This window comes from Pieris brassicae, chromosome Z, assembly GCF_905147105.1.
Source record: "Pieris brassicae chromosome Z, ilPieBrab1.1, whole genome shotgun sequence".
Classification (NCBI taxonomy): domain Eukaryota; kingdom Metazoa; phylum Arthropoda; class Insecta; order Lepidoptera; family Pieridae; genus Pieris; species Pieris brassicae.
The window spans coordinates 5858821-5876803 of record NC_059680.1 but is presented as its reverse complement, the minus strand read 5'-3'; the positions used below and the strand labels follow the sequence as shown (position 1 = coordinate 5876803).

Here is a 17983-nt window from a genome sequence, read left to right as displayed (position 1 = left end):
AAGTAGGTGCCTGAATGGTGGTAAGTAATTCAGTCCCTACGCATAACTTGTGCATTATATTAACTCCTGCTCGTTCTTTATAAAAAAACGCTTTTGTAAACGGACAAATTTTAATATATTTTTAATTCTATTTATAATTTTTTCAAGAGTTTTGAACGAGCAGAAATGTATGGAAGCTCATATGGATCTGTGAGATTGATATTATTTCGATATCTGTAATCCGTCTATTCAATTATTATTACCGTAATTCTTTGTTCAGTTCACTATGTAATATTTACCAGCATGCTCCCTCAATACTTACCCGACGCTTTATTTACAGTATGTGTTGACAAAGAATACACAATATTATACTGTAACGTATGATTATGAAATGTTCAATTCGATATCCTCCGCTGATATCATACAATTAAATCAAGAACGATCTTGCACGATAAGTATCAAACTCCATAAAGTCTGATGACAATGGTTATTAGCTTGGCTAATGACAATTTATTGCGCAGTAAATGCTTTAAATATGAGTTAATTTCGTATTCCCGACTCCCGAGGCTGACAAAACTTTAGCTGAATTAGACAAGAAACTTTTTGCTATGGCGCCTCGTGGACTACGGTCGTTACCAATTAGGAAGATGTATTTTGTCTATATCTTCATTTCTGAAGATCGTGTTTGTCATGAAAAACACTAACCGATACCTCGATTTGCTGCGTCCACACTGCTCTCTCCTCCGCTTGTCTAATAATAACGGATGTTGAGACCCGTAATCTAAGTCTTAACTTGGTCAGTCCAACGGGTACCCCAACTTTTCCTGCCATCACTCCTCCTGACGATTACCAGTTTGTCGAGATCGTATCACGACTCTGCCAAAAAAGAGAAATCCTTAAATTTTAACGACCTTGCTCTTGATAGTATTCGATACGTTTCTGTTTTACATTTTTTAAGTCAATTTGCTCATTGCTGCTGAAGCCATCTGTGCTAACCTTTCCCCATCACATCTTCCCTTATTGTTTTGGACAACTTCAAGGTCTGCCAGTTTTCCTGATCGTGTGAATAGTCCAGCTGGATCCACATTTTGTGAGTTGAGCAAGATTTTAACGTTCCGCGGAGGCAAATAAAGTCGTGTCATCTGCGTATTAGAGTTTGACGACTTTGTTGCCTCCAATCAATATACCTGCATTCCATTCTTTCAGCCCTACCCCAATAATATATTCGCCATAGATATTAAGCAAAAGCATGCCCAACCGCTCTTGGTGGTTTGTAAAGCCTGGGACTCCCTGACCATTGACACTCCCTTCTCGTATAGGCTGACAATCATTTCCACTAAGTGCTTTATAACGCCCATCTCTCTAAAGATTTTCCATATATACCTACGCAGCTATACCTTACGCAGTCGAATGCCTTGGAAAAATCAAGAAAACACACAATCATGGGATCTTGAATGCTCGTTGTTTTCTATGAGTTGCCTGACGTTTCCAATTTGTTTCCATGTTCTTCAACTGTTGACAAAACTGGCATGTTAGTTGACATATATGATACTGCCGATATGGTAATAAACGTAGAAGCATATTAAACAAAGTTTTACTTCATAATATGGAGGATTAAAAAGCATGTAAGCCGGTGAGTTTGACGAGAGATTTTACTTTAAAATATTTTAATAAAAATACGGCTTTGCATTCTTGTGTTTAAAAATTCTTGTAATGTATTTCTTAAGGTTGGTAGGTCAAGGTTAGGTGAATTTTAGTGCTTAACTCATGCAATGATCACTTGAAAAGTAGTACTTCTAAAAAACATTAAACAAACTGTATTTTTTTTATCAACTTAACGTAAAACTAATGTACACCATTATAATAATCATCATCAACGGCTGTACAGCCCCGTATGGACCTCAGCCTCAGTATCGTTTACAGTCGAAATCTATCTCTTGCTATTTTCGAATAATTTCAGACACATAACTCGAGGTCCTGGAACACACAATCAACTGTATAAGAATAAAATATTTCATTGCCAAACATAAAATATACAATAAAGCATTCAATACATTCGATACTTGATTCGCGTTTAAGTTTGCAGCGGTCACTTAAACTGGGAAACCCTGTGTAAAAGTATCCGAAACTAACACACCATGCATCATATCAATGGACTAGAATAGTGTGCTAACATAACATTTCTAAGCAAATAATATTTTACTTTTATCTTCCACCAACTGATACAAAAAGCGAAACACAAACAATTTATATCCACTACGTGATTAATTTCAGACAACTGTAATCCGCGCTTTGCGTTTTGATGTTTAAGCACCAGAAGCATTAATACGAACAATATGGTATATCAAATGTTTATTGTAATTCAAGTACCTACATTTTAGTATGTAAAAGGATAGTCGAAATTATCGTATGAAGAAATGTTGAAGAAAATCGTATTCCGTCGTCAGTACAAAAGTCTTTAAAGACTTTATGGTGGGCCGACTCCCATTTTCATCTCCAGGTCTCTTTCGATATTGTTCTGAAGGAGCGAGGTTGCCATTTTTCTACACAAAGGAATATATGTTACACTTAACGTGTGTACACTTAACGTTGTACACTCCCGTTCCGTTTATATTTTTTTATAAAATTCATGATACACGTTAGGACTTATTGTAAAAACGAATTATAAAAATCAAACATAGAAATAAACATGTTGAAATTCCCGAAATTTAATTTAAAATGCTTATATAAATATATATTTATATTGGTTGCCTGGAAGAGATAAGGCCGCCAGTTGATTCCGCCAGTTCCTTTTGATTTAATTATGTTATTTTTTTTATATTGTAATGTAACGAAGTGTTAATAAATAAATAAATATATTTTTATATTAATTAGGGAACTGGTCTGCAGAATTATTTAAATTTTCCACTTTGTTTAGTTGTAACATACACATAAATAATTATCATATTAAAATTGGCGCCCGTATCGTTAAAAGCCGACTTTCAAGACAGACAAATATCTATATTATTTATCGTGAAATATCTACTAAATGAACGTTATATGGGCGATTTTATTATCCAAGGGAATACCTATAAATGTAAATTTGTTTAGGCTATTCGGATTAAATTATTTTACACCTCATAGCGTAATGCTTAGTGATTAGCTGACTGGCAAGTTAAGAAGGCAGGACCCTTCCACTTTGTAATAATCCTAAATTTCAGAAACAATTTGTATTATCAATCTTGATTATCATACAGTTTCCTATTTTACATTGCACTGTCTGTTTATAGCTGCTATCTATAAGCTAAAAAAGATACATTAAACAAATATCGTCCACATATAATATATCATAAGTGCGATATATTTCATATTGTACGTATACCAATAAGTAAAGAGTTCATATTTTGTATGTCCGTCGAAATAAATTATAATCAAGCTGGCGATATGCTAGAAAATCTAGTAACAGTGAATAGACAAAAAAATATTTTGGGATTTCATTCAGTGAATGTAAAAAATAGATATATGTAATTATGTAACAAAATCAATCGTTAAAATATTAAATTGTTTAATTGACAAAGTTTTTATGAACTTTTAAATGTTTTAGGCAAAGTTGTGGACATCAATGTTATTAACGAAAGCAATTTCATGTTTGTGAAACTCATAAATAAAAATTACTTTTCGTTAAGGTTACATTAGATGATAAATGATGTGGCTACTACGTCTTTTATTTTCATCGTGAATTCAAAGTGCATTGCATAACTCAGCGCGAAAAGGTTTTTGAGCGAGCTATTCGAAGAAGACTGTTTAAAACCAAGGTTCTATATTTTCGGAGGTATTCTTTTTTGACATTGAAATACGGTTTTAATGTTTTGAGTATATATTGAGTTTTTTTTAAAGATTATGGAACTATAGTTATGCCAAATAAGTGAAGACTTGAGTTAACGTAACATCAGCACAGCGTATTATAACTGATCTCTGATACTCTGGTATCTGATTTCACTTTAACTCAATAATTGACTGGAATTACTATGTAATTTATTATTAATTAAATGCACTTGGTTGCCAAGTTGATAATATAAAAAAATTACATATATCTACTAGGTAAACAATTATCATTCGAAGATAAAAATACAGAACTTGAGGTATAGTGACGTATTTAGCTGAGCTGGAAAACGTTTTGATCCCTGATGGAAATCTTAAAAGAGCAATTCACCTAAAAAAATTATCTTGGGCAAACTTCTAGCCTTGTATCTCACCTACATTCACATACGCGTGAAAGAAGCGTAATAAAAATTACAAGAATATTTATAAAGTGAAAAGCGGAAAAATAAGGCTTAATACGAAAATTTTAGGGATTATGCCCTATAACAGAAGCTGCAATGAGCTGGGAATAAAACGAGAAGCACAGATATAGATAAAAGGTGGACTTTAAATACTATATGGAACTAACAATGGGGAAGAAGGAGGAACCCTTAAAAAGGTGCATAGAAGATATAGTAGCGTGAGCAGGAAAGGAATGGAGAAAGATGCCATGGATATTCCTCCTCCATATTTGGAGTAAAGCCTCCAAGCTTTTACCCGTAAGGGGTTCCAATCAATGGTACTGAAGGAAGTTAGGATATCCAGTAACGAGAAAAAATATATATATATATCAAATAAACTGTATATTATTTTGATTAATATTTGTAAAGGTTGGAAATAAACGGGCTTTATTATTATAATTTCCTATTGACATCGCTTAACAGATTTATGTCGAATATTAATCTCATCTTTATTTAGGAAGGAAAACTTAACGGTCTTTAGTGTCAGAAGGCTTGTGGATCCAGGCTTCTATACTCTGTTGTAGGGGGAAACAATTCAGTTTATAGAACAGTACAGTAAAAGCCAACAAATTGCTTAAAACATACACTCTATGGAGCTGCCATTACGAGCTAATGAATTTAGGCTAGTTTTGCCTTTTAGTGGCTACCCCAATTGAAGTGTTAATTGGGTATAGAAAGCAAATTCGTTGCTGCACGGTTTGATCGCACGGCTTGCAAATCAGACTGAACTCGGCTACTACATAAATAACATTTAAAAATATTGCTTCAAATTTTTAAATTTGGAACTTGAAGTTTTCTATTTTAGCTATTACCAGGCATCTATCAAAACCCTCACACGCGAACAGAGAATTCATAGTCTCATAAATAACGACCTTGTTTGTTATAGCAATAACAGTAAAAAAAGTTTTTATATCATATAATTTGACATTGTACATAATAAAAATGTGTAAAGGATTTAAAAAGAGAAATAGTCTACGTTTATTCTCAATACTAACTAAAGCTTATATTAAACCTGCTGAAATAAATCGATAGTCTAAGTTAATATAAAAAGTTGTACATGTAGGAATCACTAAGTTAACTTTTTGTGTGTTATCTTTTATAATTTGTTTTTTAAAAGGGAAAGGGCAACGGGGGAGAAAATTGAAAATTTACTTGAATAAATTTATTGCGAAGTTCGGTCTTAATCTAAGGAATACAATTAAACCTCTTGTACTTTACCGTTAGTAGGTATTACTTTTTTTATTTTTCCATATTAGGGTTTCCTGGAGAAAATCTCTTAGTAGCGATAAGGCCGGGCGATCTGCCTACACTTTTAATAATGTAAAATGTATAACTCCTTTAAAGGCAAAATCTGCGCGCCCTTGTATGTGGCAGAATATGCGAACTTACTATTGTACCACCTTTTTGTACCATATTCTGGCAATCAATTATTATTATTATTCTTACTCACTTATCTACCATCTCTATTACCATTACCTCTCCTTAAAGCCTCAGCTAACATCGGAATATAGGGCGTTGACATATCGAATAACGTCCAGTTTCGCAGTCATTTGGAAGGGAAGGCTAAATTAGCCTCCAAAAAGGCGAGACGTTACTTCACTCCGGGCCACCGCTTGAAACTCTATAAAGCGCAAATTCGGCCCCACATGGAATACTCTTCTCCCTCTGGGCGGGAGCTCCCCAGTACCAGCTCCTTCCACTTGACCGTCTTCAACGAAGAGCGATTCGAATCGTCGACGACCAATCACTTTCCGTGCGGCTTGATCCCTTGGCGTTGCGTAGAGATGTTGGGTCTCTCTGCATCTTCTACCGCATTTGCCATGGGGAGTGTTCAGAAGAGTTGTTAGGTCTAATACATACAAGGCAAAATACAAAATACCATCCGTATCACCTCGACGTCCGTCGTTCCACAACTGAGCGTTTTCTAAGGCAGTTTTTGCCGCGCACTACCACTATGTGGAACCAGCTGCCCACTGAAGTATTTCCGAACCAATTCGACTTAGGGTCCTTCAAGAAAAGAGCGTACCAATTCTTGAAAGGCCAGCAACGCACTTGCGAGCCTTCTGGCAATGTGAGTGTCCATGGGTGGCGGTATCGCTTCACATCAGGGGAGCGTCTTGCCCGTTTGCCTGCTATTACATTAAAAAAATACCTGTAAAATGTAATGGTAAGGTAGCGTGGCAATCTAGTTCAGTTCAATACAATTCATTGTAGATTAATTAATATTTGCCTTAAATCGAAAGAACATAAGTGATAAAGTGAATCGTATGAGTATTCCATGTTAAATCTAAAGGATTCGATGCCGGGCGAAACAATTACAAACACAACGTTGTTAACGAAAATATAAGATATGCGTCAGTTCACTTGGCACGCTTGTTGGATAATGATTTAATATTCTTAATTTATCAAATCTTCTCAAATGGAAGAATAATACTGCCTAAATACTTAAACCTACATGAATAATGAAAAAAAAAGCTATAAAACAGGAACCAAGGGATATTTGACAAGTCTGTAAATGTTCATTAAGACCCACGTGACATAGAACTGGCTTTAATTTAAAGTATGAGTTTAATACTTAATTTTATTGGAACTTTGCCAATCGTAGAACAAGACGGTGGAATAAGGATACCGGATATCCACTTTCTTCTTGGCAAAAACAACGTCAGTATATTTTTAATAATATATTTTGACATCTTAAAAGGAAATGGCTTTTAAAATTAATATAACAGAATAAATTTCACGAGGTCACCATTATAGTATTAATTTACGAATGGTATGGAGTACTCAAGGGCATGGGCAAATGAAATATGGGATTCCCATCAAGAAATTATTATAATCTCGAATCTAACAAACTATGTTGTCGCCACATGAGTATCAACATCTTTCATATTGATACTCATCCGACGTTGTTACATTGTGCCAGTAGCATTATATGGCTGTGAAGCATGGACTATTAAAGAAGACACAAAAAGACGTCTCGGAGCTTTTGAGATGTGTTGTTACGATCTCATGCTTCGCATGAGCTGGAGAGTGTGACGAATGAAAGAGTCCCTCGAAACGACATGAAAGTTTTTGCAGGCTGTAAAAATACTGAAAGTCGCTTACGGATCGGCATCACATTCGCCGACGAACTTTTTAAGACTCGCGCAAGATCGGCAATTCAAGTTGTTAACCTTTAGTAAATATTATTATACTAACTTTTAATTATTTTCTCCACACAAAGGTGTGTATATATATGTACCTGTATTAATCAACCGTAATATAGGGACTATTAAAATATATTTTTTGTTCGTACCAGTAGTTCCTAGAAGTAGTAGAATAAAGCGTCGAATAAATAAAAAATGGACACGATTATTAATATAATTCAAAGGATTGTTTTTTCTTTAAAGCAAACATAATTTTTCTAGCGACCACATATAAGTTGTCTCTGCATCTAAGGTCTAATTATTATTTTTTGTGAACATAGACCAATATGTACGTATGTGACGACGCGACGTACCGATTACAAATGTGTTTGAATCAGACAAGGAAAATCCGTAGACAAACTGAATAACTTTCGATTTCTTGACGCCATTCCCTCTCCTGTCACGTACATCATCGAAGTGATTGTCACGTCGACAACCATGCAGGCGGAAATGTTAACTGCGTGTGTACCAGTAATTGTATTATTCACTTATAATTAAGAAATAAGATTACTGATATTATTTTAATCGATCGCTCAGATCTACTTCGCGGGCGAATTGAATGATTCAGTAAACATCTTGTCGCTCTGAACTTTTCTACGAACGACTTAATGAACTGAATACTAGTGGCGTCACGTAAACGATAAATTTAAAAAGCTATTACAAAACTTGCATTGTGCTTCACTCAACGAAAAAGTACGCCTCTATTGCGTACGCGCGGTGCGCGCTGCCCGCTAAAATTATTAAAAAATCCGGACTCGTCGTCTACCGAACGCTACTACTCTAACGAGGGCTACCGAGAAATTTGTGTTTGAAGTTTAAAATCGGCGATGAGTCACCCTATGTATAGGATATTTGGTAGAATTTTTCGAAGATGTCGTGCAAAATAAAATGGGGACAATTCTAGAGATTATAGAGACGGTTTTGTACTTCATAATATATACTTATAAAAGTGGGTATAATTTGTTTGAAAAGCATCCCATAGGTTGCATTAATATTATAATTAGGAGCGACACACAATACGGTATTTGATTTTTGCCAAGTAACCAAAACCATAGTTTTATTAATTCATCTCACACTACTAATAAAATCAATTACAAATATCAGAAGTCCAATCAAAACAAAAAGAACACTGACGAAGTAGCAAACAGTACTTGCTATCTTTTATGCTGAGTTGGCATAAAAGGCACTCGTAAACTTTTGGAAGGAACAAACAGGTATAGCTAACTGATTCTTAGCTTGTAGACTTACGAACATGTTTTTGTTTACACAGATGTTAAACGGATTAGTTCTCGCATAACAAAATAATTTTAAAACTAATGGCTAACGTAATAAAAAAAACGACACTTATTATGTATGAACCAAGAACCAGATGGATAATGCATAATTTGTATAGAATATATGCAGTAAACTACTTGTGATATATATTACTAAGGCATCATGCATTTGCAGAAGCTTCAACAATTAAACGGAGACCATTCCATATCGATAATCAATATTAAATTAAATTCACTTTTAAATATGACTGTATCTTATACTCCATAATACATTTATGGAATATAAGATACAGGTATCACTTATTCCAAATTTGTATCGCAAACTTCCGTACTTATCGGCAAAGAAGAAAAAGGGTGTGGGTCGAGAGAAAAAAGCCTGCGAAAAAAATCTCTCGGTACTGTTTTAAAATAGCAAAACATCTTATAAAATGGCAAACAACACTTATTTTAAAACAAATATCACAAATTAATTAGAAGTAGCCTGTCTAGCACTAGTCCCTATTATCAACCAGATAATCGTTAACATTATAGTAAGCCTTTATACACAGCTTTTCTTCAATACGTTTCTTAAGTTTTAAAGGAAGAGATAAAAGAGCCTCTGAGATTTTATTAAAGCAAAGTATTCCTTTTCTCAAAAAGAATTACGTAGACTAGTACGCAGAAATTGCAGCCTACGTACTAATATTATGCGTATGTTTTGTTCTAGTAAACTTATTACTATTTTTGTATACATATGTTTATAATATTTTCAAAAATATATTTCTAAGGAAAGGTCTCTCAGACATTACCTACATTTTATATTATTGATTGCACGAATAGCTAGGACGGAAATAGTTTTGACATCAGTAACATGACCCTATAATAATAAGCCATAAGTCATTAGGTTATTTACTTCCTAAATATTTTACTCAAATTGCTTTTTAATTTATTTGCATAGGAGTAAATTTAGCTTTCTAGACTTGTTTTGAGTAAAATGATAATTTATTTAATTATTAGGAGTTTATATATGTAGATTTCATAACTGTGTTTTGTAAATTGCCTGTAAAATTCTTAATAGAGTAGGGAGAGCTTATCGGCATTACCACCTGCCTCAAAAACTTCCTGTTAGTATAGATATCCTGAATTTAAAGCTTGATTAATAATATTATTAAAACAACTACGCAGTAGTCATAGAGGGAAGATGCAAACAGGAACCAATATTCGTCTGTTTATATAATATTTTTGATTAGATAATTATTCTTAATTAAAATTATTATCTCGAGGAGACTTTAATCTCCTATCAGCTTCAATTATTAAAACACATTTTACGCATATTTGTTATATGCGTAAACTAGCAGCCTAAACTAGCTGACATGCCTTAAACATAAAATCATCTAATTAAAAATCTTAAACATTCTCGAATACTCATCACAAGGTCCGCTTAGGTGTTTAATTACAAACAAATGCCTATTAGTATATTCCAATTCTTATCACATGATCCCATATTTAGTTATATAATGAGAAAGCCAAATCTTATTTGTATAAATATGTATGTATACATGCATCTAGAAATTTAGATGACACTCGTTACACATTTATAGGCCTTCAGATAATCTGCTGTTGATTCATCGTCGATTTACTAATTGCGCATACACGATACATAAGTTCTCAGCCTGGGTTCGAACTCACGCCTCAAGATTCGGGACTGTACTAGTCTTCCACGGGCTACAAATCAATAATAATAAAATATACGATAACTCCCCACTAAATTTAAAAGCTTACAACATGCCGCAACTCCTTACGACAAATTACTACAGTAGTTTTCAGATCAAAAAGCTTAAAATGGCTGCTAATGTTTTTTATCGTTTTAGGCAAATACAGAAGTCTGAATTATTTGACGAATTTTAATACATTTCATTCCATAAAACACTTCACTAATGCCAAAAACAAATATTAGTATTAAGTATAATATGGTGTAATTTATTTATGGCTGTTTAATTTTATGGTAAATTAACTTTGAACATACTTCCATATGATATTATATAAAAGAAAACACTACAATCATTTATGAAGTTCGAAATTATAAACTGTCACTACGGTTCACCTGTTTTATAGCATAGCTTTGTCGTGAGAATGTCAACCAAAAGATGAAATGGAGCATTCAGTTTGATCTTGATTATTAAACAATATTTCTAGTCAACTACGCGTTGTCAAGCGTCGTGAGACGCCATATTACGTCCGTTTAAGTCAAAATCGAACGCAATAAATTGTATTTAAGTTGGTAATGTGTAAAATGTGTACTCTAATAATTATGACTTTTCTTATTGCTCTGTGCTATTAAATACTACACTTGTTTAGTAAAAAAACTTAACTCAAAACAAAAAGTCACCGGGATTTTCTACAAGGGAAATTAATAACGAAACTCGGTGTTGTCTCATGTTTTTGTCTCGTACATGTCAGGGACTACATGTCATGATCACGGTTTGACTCATTTATATAACTGTTGCGTAGATATTTTTATGTATATATCTATAAATTCACACGAACATATTGATATATGTACTCTAGATAATTTTATCCTGCAATGGGATTTTACCATAAGACTAACAAAAAAGCAAGAAATTTGCTGAGAATAAAACCTTTTAACACAGTTTTTTGTCTCTATAGGGATTATTTGCTTCTGTGTAATTTCAAGAGCAACATCATATCCATATATAACAGGAAGTATACCGTTTTCGGTACCAGTATGTGTGTAGCTAAAATTTCATCACCCGGAATATGCAGATACATTTTTGGTTCTGTTTAACTTATTTCTCGGGTCTGTCTACTGGCCAACGAGTAATGGTTTCACCATTACTCGTTATTATGACCCTCGTAATATGCTGTATACGCTTAGACCCGAAATAATAGACGTAGTATAGTACAAAAATATAGAGAAGGTTATATGAAAAGCCTGTTAATCCACCATCACATAGAAATGAGAAATAAAAACTAAATATAATAGATAGAAGGTCAAAGAACTCCACTTAATATTATTACTCCACTTTATACTTTATATCACAACTTCAGTATTTAACTCCTCGTGTTTAGTTACTTCTAAAAATACAGACAGATCCTTTTCAATTTCTTTGTAATCTGAGAAATGCCGCAATTTTTATGAGTGAAACTGAAATATTTAATTTATCCTACTTGCAAACAATTCATTCATAAAAAGAGAACATTCAAACTCCGAGATAACAAGGCAAAAGTTATGAACCATCAAAACTTTACCATTTTTACGATACGTATCTTTTATTTAAGAGTGCAAAACAGCAAATAATTATTCTGTTGCAACGACGAATTATATTGTCCTTGAATTGGAGATACTTTTGGTTGCAGTACATTGTAGCGAATTTCTCAATGTAGGTTGAGTATTCGGCAACCTGCCAATTCAAGAATGTAGTTTCGATTTTAATTTTTTTAGTACGTCCTCTTTTTATGTCCTTAAATGGTTACAGTGGTGGTATTATAACATATGCCATACTCACCGTTAATTTAAACTGCTTTAGAGACTTGTCGTTGAAGGTTTTTTGTAAATATCTATATAATATTTATGTAACATATAAACTCAGGTAACAGGTAGATTTTCGAGTTCAAAAATATTTAGAAATAAATGTTCGGTTATGTCGTGTGATTTTTGATAAAAATTTACGCGCTTTTTGTGAATCAGTTTAGTAAATTTCAAGGATAAATATAGTTTTATTACACTATCAATATCTCATGTGATGTAATTTCTACCATACAAACGTGCACTGTTAGACATTACCTGATGTGTGACGAAGTGAGATGCTATTTAAAGGCAACAGAGTATAAAAATTATGTAAAAGCTAAACTGGTTGCATGGTTAAAGAATGTTTAAGTAGGTTGAACTCGTTATTTTTTAAGTCAATGCCAAACAGCATTAAACCCCTATTCTAAAACTTATTATTTTCTCTCTATTGTCTATAATCGGAGACAATAATATAGTTGTAAAGTTCTTGAATAACTTTATCATAATTATATTTTAACGTTTAAACTAACAGCTATTATGCAAACGCTAAGCGAAAGAGATTGTATATAATTATTCGTTTAACTATTACCAAATTATAGTTTGATTACGCATATGATCCATTAAAGTGGTCATTAGCAAGCAGTCATGAAGATTGAGGCTCGCCCGATATCTCACGTTATATAACGATATGCTTCCATAAAGATTTACAAGATCGAAACTATTCGTACGAGAAAGGAGTTTTTCGAGCTTGCTCACTCTCCGGGCATACCTTTCACGACAGAAATACTACTTTCAGAAGTGATGTAATGTTCCGGACTACACATTCCCCATTATACAAACACAAAATGCATTACATTATAATTTTTATTACAAAAATAAAAAAGCTATACATAAACATAACAGTCGCAATACTTCATTTGAATAACAACACTGTGCACTAATAACAAGTTAATGGCGGACGTAAGGGGTACGTCTTAGAAGCTCGAGGTTGGTGGTGATGACTATTTACAGAGATCCAATCACGAGCTTCCGGTGGCAGGTCAATCTGTATTCATTAATCTAGGTCTTGATTTCGCTAAGCAGCTTAATTTTATCGTACCACCTTTGTTAGAGCCAATTTCGATTTAATGTAGTGGGCCAGCCACATGGCCGGGGGGTCCGTACTGGGCGCTGCTGGCACCGTGACCAGCTGATGCACTCTCGTCAGAACCACTTGCTCCGAAGTCCCCAGAGATTTCGCTTCCGTGACCGGATGCACCACCTTCAAGACCAGCGCCTCCGCTGATAGAATTGAAATCACCACCACTGATAGAGCCCCCGTTGATAGCACCACCCCCAATGGAACCACCTCCAATAGAACCACCTCCAATAGCACCACCTCCAATAAGACCACCTCCAATGGAACCACCACCGATAGCACCACCAATAGCAGCGTCGGATTCCTTCTGGGTCTGGTATTTGATGAAGTAAACTTCTGGTTTGGAGGGTTGAGTAGGAGCTGGGGTGGGGATGATGATATCTTGCTGTTCTTCGGGTTTTTTAACCAAAACATATACGAGGGTCTTCTCTTCGTTCTGAGACTGTACGGGAATGATGGGGGCAACGGGAGCAGGAGGGGTTGGGGCCTTGATGAAGATGATCTTGTAGTGCTTTTGTGGGGGAGCAACTGGAGTGATGCGGGGCAGCCTCTGTTCCTGGGGTTCTGGAGGTGGAACGTGAACGTAGATGTGCTTCTGTACTAAAGGTGCACCAGAGTATCCTCCAGCGTATCCACCACCAAAACCGGCATCAGATGCAAATCCTCCGGAAACGCCACCACTGCTGAAGCCTCCTTCTGAAAGTCCACTTGAGAATCCACCTGAATGGCCTCCAGAGACGCCTCCGAACGAAAGACCAGAGTGGCCTCCAGAGACACTACCGAACGAACTGCCAGAGTGGCCTCCAGAAGGAACTCTTATCGCTCCAAGAGATGGGGCTCCATAACTGCCTGATGGAGCGGCGTGCCTTGAAGGGGCTGGGTAATTGTAGCCGAGTGGGGCTTCAGGCCGCCCATAGGCAAGTGCCACACAGGCAAGAATCTGTAATAGAAGGTCAATTTCTTAATGAACCCTATTATAAGTTTAATAAACATGTATTAAATAGTCAGAGAATTTCTAAATCACCGAAGATGATAATAAGATACAAATTAATTGGCCAGCTTATCTCTGAATTGATTAGTATAATTTCGCTGAGCAATGTCCGATTACGATGTTCAGTGGTCTCACAAGAGATGATATCGATGCAGCGAGAAGATCGCTATAGGATGACGTAATCGAGTTGGCTACAACGCGGTAAACAATTTGAAATGGATCGATTACGTAACATAAGTATTTAGTATTTGGGTCAGAATCGCAATGTTACATGTAAAACAATATATGGAATACAAATGAACTCTTTATATCCATCAAGTTTTAAGCACATAACAATCAAATGGTAAGTATACATTTAAAAACTGATGCGATTATTGATGAGACGTGATTTAACTTAATTTTTATTTCACCAATACTTCAATTTAAGGAACCTATTTAATGCTTTAAGAGCATAAAACTTTAGTTAAATTAAGTTTTCATAATTTTTGCTTTATTAAAAATTTATTCCCGTATCAGGCATTATTTAGCGCACTACAGGTACTTGATACTGAACACTTCACTGTTATGAAAGAATTTTAAAATATAATATTTTTAAAATCCAGTGCGCCAAAATGGCTCTGACAAACTTCCGGTCAACTTACCACAAATGCGCGCATCTTGTGCGTGGGTTAAACAGATACTCTGTTAGAGTGCTAGATGCGAAGTACCACTGAATCCACAGTAGATGTACCTGGCTGTGTGAGCTCTTGGTAACTGATGACATTCGCCACACCGACTCGCTCTTAAATACCAATGTGCTCATCTCGACCGAATACTCCATCCCTACGGACATTTCACTATAACTTGCAACTATCGTCATTATTCACTATCCTTTCTTTTCAACAAGGTGGTCTGAGCGCATTCGATGTGCTGCCTTAGCACCGGTCGCATTCTCCACACATTGGCCGTGCCTCGTGGGGTAGTCCGTAAATTAAAATTATTGTATTTAAAAAAATCTTAATTTAAAAGTTTAAAGTCAAGTAGTATTCGTCTTTATTAATTCGCTTACCATTTTCATTGTATTTGTTGTTTTACATTGTTTTACTGCTTTTATAATATATAGCATTCAAAGTGTTGACAAATTTGAATCGATTTTATTTGGAGAACATACAAACTATGTTCAATCAATCGAATCAATCAATATTTAATTATTAGCGACAAAAATATTATTTTCACAGTAGACTAACAGTAGTCATTCATATTATGAAATATATAAAATCTTATCGAATTGTGAATGTCCTTTACCTTCAACCAAGATAAGACACTTTAGTCCAGTTTTCGCAATGCTCATTAGCATTATGTCAATTTCTTAATACATATTCAATGACAATTTCAATAAATTTATTACACAGTGAACGTGCTTTTCGGACAATTATAACAAACATAATTTCGAACTTTATTAATAGTTAAATAAAATTAATTATTTTCAATCTTTCCAACGTAAAAAATAATAAATAAAATTTCTATTTATAACACTAAAATTAATTGAAAAAGTTTGGCCCCTGAGTCAGAGTTTCCTTGATGCTGCCAGCATACTATATTATAGCATAAAGTATTACGATGCTTATATGCTAAGCGAGGAAAGCGGCAGTCTACAAGTCGCGAACTCATTTTTTTTAATATGCGCCTCTGCACTTGTGCCGAGTCTATTCCTCTATCTCTCTTCCAAAGGAAACACACACATGTATGCCACTGTTGCTTAGTAATGAACTTATTATTAATAATAACTTATCATTAATATATTGATACTTATCTGTATATATTTACCTAGTAATATAAGGTATATCTGCTGTTAATTTATTAAATCAGTCGTTAATTACTACGAAATCATAGTTCCATTATATATAATAATAATAATCTATTGCTAAATATAGTTATAATATAAAAGACGACTGTGAATATAACTGTGAATCTTTCCATATACTCAATGATTAGACAAAAAATGGCCCTTTATTTACCAAAAGAATGCCGTGTAAACCAGCAATTATTTCGAGAAATTTATTACTGAGCTATCATAGTACTTAAAATTGAAGCCTTATATAAATAGGATTAAGGTATACATTTATTTATTCATGTCACCAAGCAAAAGTATTTAAATAAAAAATGTAGAAACGAAAACATTAATAGTACTAGACTTTGAACGTTTAATTAATAGGTTCCAAGGCCCTATCAATATAAATCCTCGAAGCTTCATCGAGACCTAATCAAATACGTAAATACGCACTTATTTCATAACACACAAATTATAGTTTTTACAATATTCGTCACCGAAAAGAATTGATAAATAGAGAACAAATTAATTTAATTTAAAAAGTTACATTTTATAAAAGTGTAATAATATACCTTATAATATTATGTGGGAACAGCAATTTGATCCAATGTTACTTAATACGACATCTCATAATTATTATGTTAATTACTAGGTACCAACAATCCGTTATTAACAAAACAATAAATTTAAAGGAATTCTAACCCCCAAGGAGGTTTACAGGAATAGGGGATTTTTTGTATAGGTTCACTCATCTCCCACTGTGGGTCAATCTGGACTAGTTTTAAGAGCATTTTAAAGTCAGTTATTTTTTTAAGGGAGAGAACTTCTTAGAAGAAGAAAGAAAGAAGAACTTCTTTTCTTCTTCTACTTAGCATTCAATATAAAAATGGATCGTTTCGTTATGATATATATTTTTATTATATATATTTATAGTTCGTGCCTCAGATGGAGTGATCGTTCTTTACGCTTACAAGTAGCATGTCTAGGCTGGACGGCTTATCAGATGCTTGCCTTTGATAAAAATAATAAATGGTATCTAATAATGGAGCTAATTCCCATTGACTTCACACAGTCAAAGTTTCATAATCTTTGTTTAGCAAACGATCATTTATATATTACTTTTTTACTCTCTGTTTAACTATATCTAGATGAAAACGTATTATTATTATAATACATATTTTTACTTATTATAATAATTGTAATAAATAAGAATGAACGTCATTTTAGCCGCTTCGCTAGGAGACAAATGCACGGACACGAGAAAACTATTAGCGAGCTTAGTTGTTTAAAACCACGCTGAATTAAAATTATACAGATATTTTCACTAAGGGGTTGTTTAATAAGTAGAGGATTAATAGAGACTAGAAAATATAAAGGGATCTTGATAACTTGAACATTTGGCTGGTAATGAAAAATACAATTCAAAGGTGCGTCTCGCATCATATAAGAAAAATAATATTTTTTTAATTATAATTTTTAAGCTGTACAATTTATAAGTGTTTTACTGTAACCTAGACCGAGACTGTATAGATAGGGCAATTTTGTTAAGCACTTACCTATGGAGTCGGAACCATGGAGGCGTTAGGAAAAATTGTTGTATTCATTGAATGCGCTCAAAATAACATTATTTATAAAGAGATTCTGTAAATTGTGATCCAAACGTGGTACGAGTGAAGTAAGTAGTATTTGGATTTTATGATTATATTATATAGGAAATGCTTGTGTATTATGGAAGAACATATTGACAATTGAATTTTTTTTCGAACAAATATTTTTCGAAATCATTGGAGGCTTAAT

General features: G+C 34.0%; 2 protein-coding genes across 3 annotated transcripts in view; one reads left to right on the top strand and one right to left on the bottom strand.

The window, feature by feature from the left end:
- Positions 1–17983, top strand: part of LOC123718602 (frequenin-1) — a 100310-nt gene that overhangs the window by 42554 nt on the left and 39773 nt on the right. The window lies entirely within an intron of this gene.
- LOC123718601 (pupal cuticle protein 36-like) lies at positions 13094–15125 on the bottom strand. The gene is made up of 2 exons (XM_045675250.1): positions 15018–15125; positions 13094–14325 (listed from the first exon to the last, which is right to left on the bottom strand). Exons 1-2 carry the CDS (start codon positions 15030–15032, stop codon positions 13372–13374), a joined length of 969 nt encoding a protein of 322 aa, XP_045531206.1. The 5' UTR covers positions 15033–15125; the 3' UTR covers positions 13094–13371.